This window comes from Orbicella franksi, chromosome 12, assembly GCF_964199315.1.
Source record: "Orbicella franksi chromosome 12, jaOrbFran1.1, whole genome shotgun sequence".
In the NCBI taxonomy this organism is placed as follows: domain Eukaryota; kingdom Metazoa; phylum Cnidaria; class Anthozoa; order Scleractinia; family Merulinidae; genus Orbicella; species Orbicella franksi.
In genome coordinates this window covers 10,713,075-10,717,547 of record NC_138156.1, presented here as the reverse complement: position 1 = coordinate 10,717,547, position 4,473 = coordinate 10,713,075, and the positions used below count along the sequence as shown (strand labels likewise).

Here is a 4,473-nt window from a genome sequence, read left to right as displayed (position 1 = left end):
GAGTTCATCAGGCAATCTTCACAGAAGGGTTGAAAAGACTGCGTGACGAGACTATATAACTCCCGGGGGGGTACTTTGGGAATTTCTGGGTGGAGATGTGCCGCTGGGACCCTGGAACCCTTAGCCTATACCAGAGCTAGTTCAGCTAAATTTTGCTAACCTATACTAGAGTAAACTCCCCAAATCCCCCCATCTATCGACACTGTTGAGACTGATTTGCGTAAATTTAAACTTACCGATTTGATTTTTTTGTATTTTTGAGTGGCAATTCCTGGTTTCTTTACCCCAGATAAAATCGTCAACCAACCAGTCAGTTTTGTGAAAAATCATACCCTATTCTACACCCAAACGCTCCGATTTATATACCCTATCCTAGAGTAAACTGCTTGAAAACTATACCCTTCACAGCGGCACATACCTAGCCCATATATGGCAGTGCCCCCCCCCCTCCGGGATATAACTAAAACCTTATTACTATATTTTCTGAAAAAACGAGAACAAAGTAACATTCCACCAAGGCCATTGTTTTGCCTTAAATGTTAGAGAATTAAAGGAGAAAAACAAAGTAGTTTTGTTCATTTTTAATTCAGATTCGTGACAGAAAAATTTTGTGAAGCATTAAACAGTGATCTCTTATTGGATGATTCCCAACATTAAACGTCATCTGTTTCACTGACTATTTCGGTAAGGAGAAAGAAGTTGTTGGTCACAGTGTGTGCTGCGAGAAGATATGTCGTTTGTAAGTCATGCTCCTTTAATAATATTTTTTAAGATTTTGGAACGTTTCCTATAAGCTCGGACTCGGATTTTATTCAAATCAAACTTTGTACTTTTCGAATTTTGCTCAAGTGTTAATCTGCCCTATAATTCCTTTTAATACTGATATCAGGAGCCCATCACGGGTTCCTGTGGATATTCATTTTAAATTGAACCTCGTACCTTTGTACACGGTTCTTTGTTCGATGTTCTTTTGTACTGAACTTTGTACTTTTCAACTTTTGCCCATGTGTTAATCTCTCCTTCCATAATTTCTTCTGTTAGATGTTCATTTTAAATTGCACCTGGTCCTTTTGCACTTGTGTTCTACTTCTTTTCAGTGGGAGGTTCTCACGGCTGTCAGTCACTAAGTGTAACAAATAAATCGCGATAGTAAGCAGGATTTTTAATTAAGAATCGAAATTTCGAAAAGAATAATTCAAGCACCTTTGTGTATAGGCAAGCTATATATTACAAATAATTTTCGATTTCATCGTTGTTTGCATTGATACATTTATGGTATCGACGATCACAAGTAAAGGTATGAAAAACTACTCAGTTCAGTGGAACCAAGTCCTGTTTCATTCTTGATGTCCGTAAAGAAGACCATTCACTATCAGGAGCCCATGTTACTGTTAGATCTCCGTCTACCAGGAAATCGTTACGAGTTTGCTTGCCCGCAAGGCATATGGTGCTCTACAGAGCGAAGTTCCCACAGGTTTTTGCTTGTTCCCCGCACTCGGCACACATCTCCATCTGAGAGTACAAATGGGTATAGGTACCAGTTCCCTGGTCCACATGCGCCGTTTTATTTCGCCGGTGAAGGGTGAGAAATAGGGAGCGCAGTTAGGCAGCGACAGCATAGCAACTGGCTGAAAGCTCTACGCGCGCGGTACTCCAACCAAAGAAGAAAGCCTAGGGATGAGGCAGGGGCCGGCAGGGGTCCCGGAGGGGCCATTCTAACAAAATGCAAGGGGTAACTCTGCAGTAGACCAGGGGCCTATCAGAGTAGACTAGCGCCGCACACTGTTGCTTTTTGCTGGGGAAACCGGCGGAATGATTAAGCAAATATTTGCCAACCTACTGTAGTTGCCCTTTAATTTTTCGACTCGCCTCGCGCAGCAATCGTAGGCGCGGCAATCGCTCGTGCTCAGCCCCCTTAAAATCAATGGTAGCGTTTCCTGACCGCTGGTGAAGTAGGACACGGGCTCATGCCTCAAGTTTTACTCCCCTAACGCGCACTCTCGGAAAGGAAACGATCAAAACCGAGCATTTCACCCGGGACTGCACGAATGCGATAAGCCCAGTGTAAAGAATGATCCGATCAATGAGATTGAAATTTTCCAGACAAATAGATGAAGAAGGTAACATAAATATTCTTGTTCTTTGGCCATAATTTCGATTTCGGAAGGAAAAGAAAGCAAACAGCGGTTACAAACATTACAAATAGACAACGCACGGTTTAAAAAACTTAACTGTATTGACTTGACGTTTCGTGTTTATCTGAACATGAATTGTTCCGCTGATGATCCGATCAATGATGTGGGTCCACTCTGTTCGGAATTCATAAAAAGTGATTTTCCATCACCGCGAAAGCGTGATGTTTGTCACATCCTGACAAGTGATGCACAGAGAAGCTGTCGATGACGAGATAAGGGTTATCAAAATTCCCAGTTTGTCAAGACAAGATGGCCCCGCGAAGGGCAATTAGGAACGAACACGCTATTAACTTCCTGAGATGTTCCTAATCTTTCAATTTACCGCGGGTTTTCTTTTTGTTCTAGTGTTAAAACGTTGTTTCACCTTCAAAAAAACCATGGATATTGTCCCTAGAGATCGAAGAACAAAGCAATACGGACGCGATTTTGAGTTCAGATAATCAAATTCAACCAAATCAGCTCGTATCAGTGATAAATGAACGTTTGGTAGTAGGAATGTGATGAAAGGGTTACGCTTTGGCGCATTCTGTGGTGTCAGGTGTCCCTCGCCATATACAGGTTATATGGCATGACATTCCTACATGATGTCATTCGGCGGAGAAGAGCGCGCGCGTACAGTAAGAAATTATCTTGTCGGAGATCGCGGAGTTCCTGTTTTGTGTGTTTGTCGCGTCCGAGAAGCTATGAACAGTTGTTTATACCAACTGGAGTAGATTGGTGAATTTAAAGGAAAAACTGTTTAACTTTTGAAAGAGGTGCGCTCGGCTGACGTAAAGGTGGACTAATTGAAGTTACATTTTGGAGCAAACTTCGAGAGTATTGGTGAAAAGATTACCATAGGAAGTATGATTCCTCTGAAAAAGGTGCAGAAGAAGAGCAAATCTGCGAAACACGACAATCCCGAAAAACGGCTGAAAAACAAGACCAAACTTCCTCTCAAAAAGACGAACAGTGCCAGTGTATCAGACACGCTCAACAAGCGGGTCGATGTCACCAGAATACGCAATCGAAAGTCATCTTGTCCGGAGATACTACTTCACAATACGGGACTCGATGGCAAGGAACTTCCCGAGCTTTTCAAGCTGATAAAGATCGGCGAGGCCGACTTACAGTCGCTCGCCACGAAAGGGATTTTTCCACTCCACGAAGCAGTGGCCAAGGGTCTTACGGACTGCGCTAAGATGCTCATTGAGAAGGCGACCACCATAAACGTGCGGAATGCCGAAGGATTTTCGCCCTTGGATGTAGCTGTGGAAACGGGGAATTTTGAGTGCGCCGAGCTGCTGATAAGACACGGAGCGTCCACTGAAGACATCAGACATGGTTTCAAATTAAGGTCAAGGACTTTACGTAAGGTATCCAGTTCTACCTAAACTCGTGCTATCAAGATTATACATATGCCAAACAGTCGCTTTACGCGCAGTATGTATTACCCTAGTGGGGGGGGGGGGAATCCCATGTAACAAGGACGGGGGTGCTCGTCGTACCTTTTAGGGGTTGAAAAACTGGTTTTGGTACCTTTTAGGGTGTTCAGCCGCAAAAGGTCCACAGCGCGAGCTTTAGCGGTACCGTTTAGCTTTAGCGTAAGTTTAATATGTTTATCACCGCTATTTGTGTTTTATTCCTCGTTAAACTACGATGGCCCAAGAACAAAAGCATTTAGCGGTACCTTTTAGGGTATTGAACGGAATAAAATATGACAAGAGATGATGTGTTGTTTTAGAATATGTACCTCTTAGGGCTGGAAACAATGTCAAGCCACGCCCATAAAACAGGATCTTGGTACCTCTAGCTTGGGGCTCTTTCCAAAATTTCCGACAAGCACCCCCTTCTTATTTATATAGGAGTCCCCCCCCCCCCGGGATGCTGAACAGTCGCTTTATCGGGCTGCATCTAGTAAAGCGATTTCGCACACCGACTGTCTGACTGAATGACTGTACTTGATCGCTACCCGGGATCGCTCCCAATGCAAAGGAGGTCACAGACATTTCAGCGTGTATACGAAAAGTTAGATCATTTGGTGCATGTATTTCAATGTTTCATAATGAGTGCTTGATACCCGAACGACCTCCTGGAGGAGGCCTTATCACTCATAGCTTACAATATATAAAGTACTGTAAACGTCGAGATTAGACTCGTAAAATCCAAGTCCTGACAGGATAAGGGATCTTTATTGGTGATACAGACCTTCCAGTTTTCATTTTAACTTATCCTTAAAAATGTCTCTTTTATTTGAGACATTCTTGTTAAGTATTAGAAATAAACGTAAGCAAACTGT

At 43.0% G+C, this 4,473-nt stretch overlaps 1 protein-coding gene across 1 annotated transcript; it reads left to right on the top strand.

Annotated features, from left to right (window-relative positions):
• The first annotated feature begins 444 nt into the window (after positions 1–444).
• Positions 445–4,473, top strand: LOC145462529 (uncharacterized). The gene is made up of 2 exons (XM_081446059.1): positions 445–1,115; positions 1,687–4,473. The coding sequence occupies exon 2, from the start codon at positions 3,041–3,043 to the stop codon at positions 3,566–3,568; it is 528 nt and encodes a 175-aa protein (XP_081302185.1). The 5' UTR covers positions 445–1,115; positions 1,687–3,040; the 3' UTR covers positions 3,569–4,473.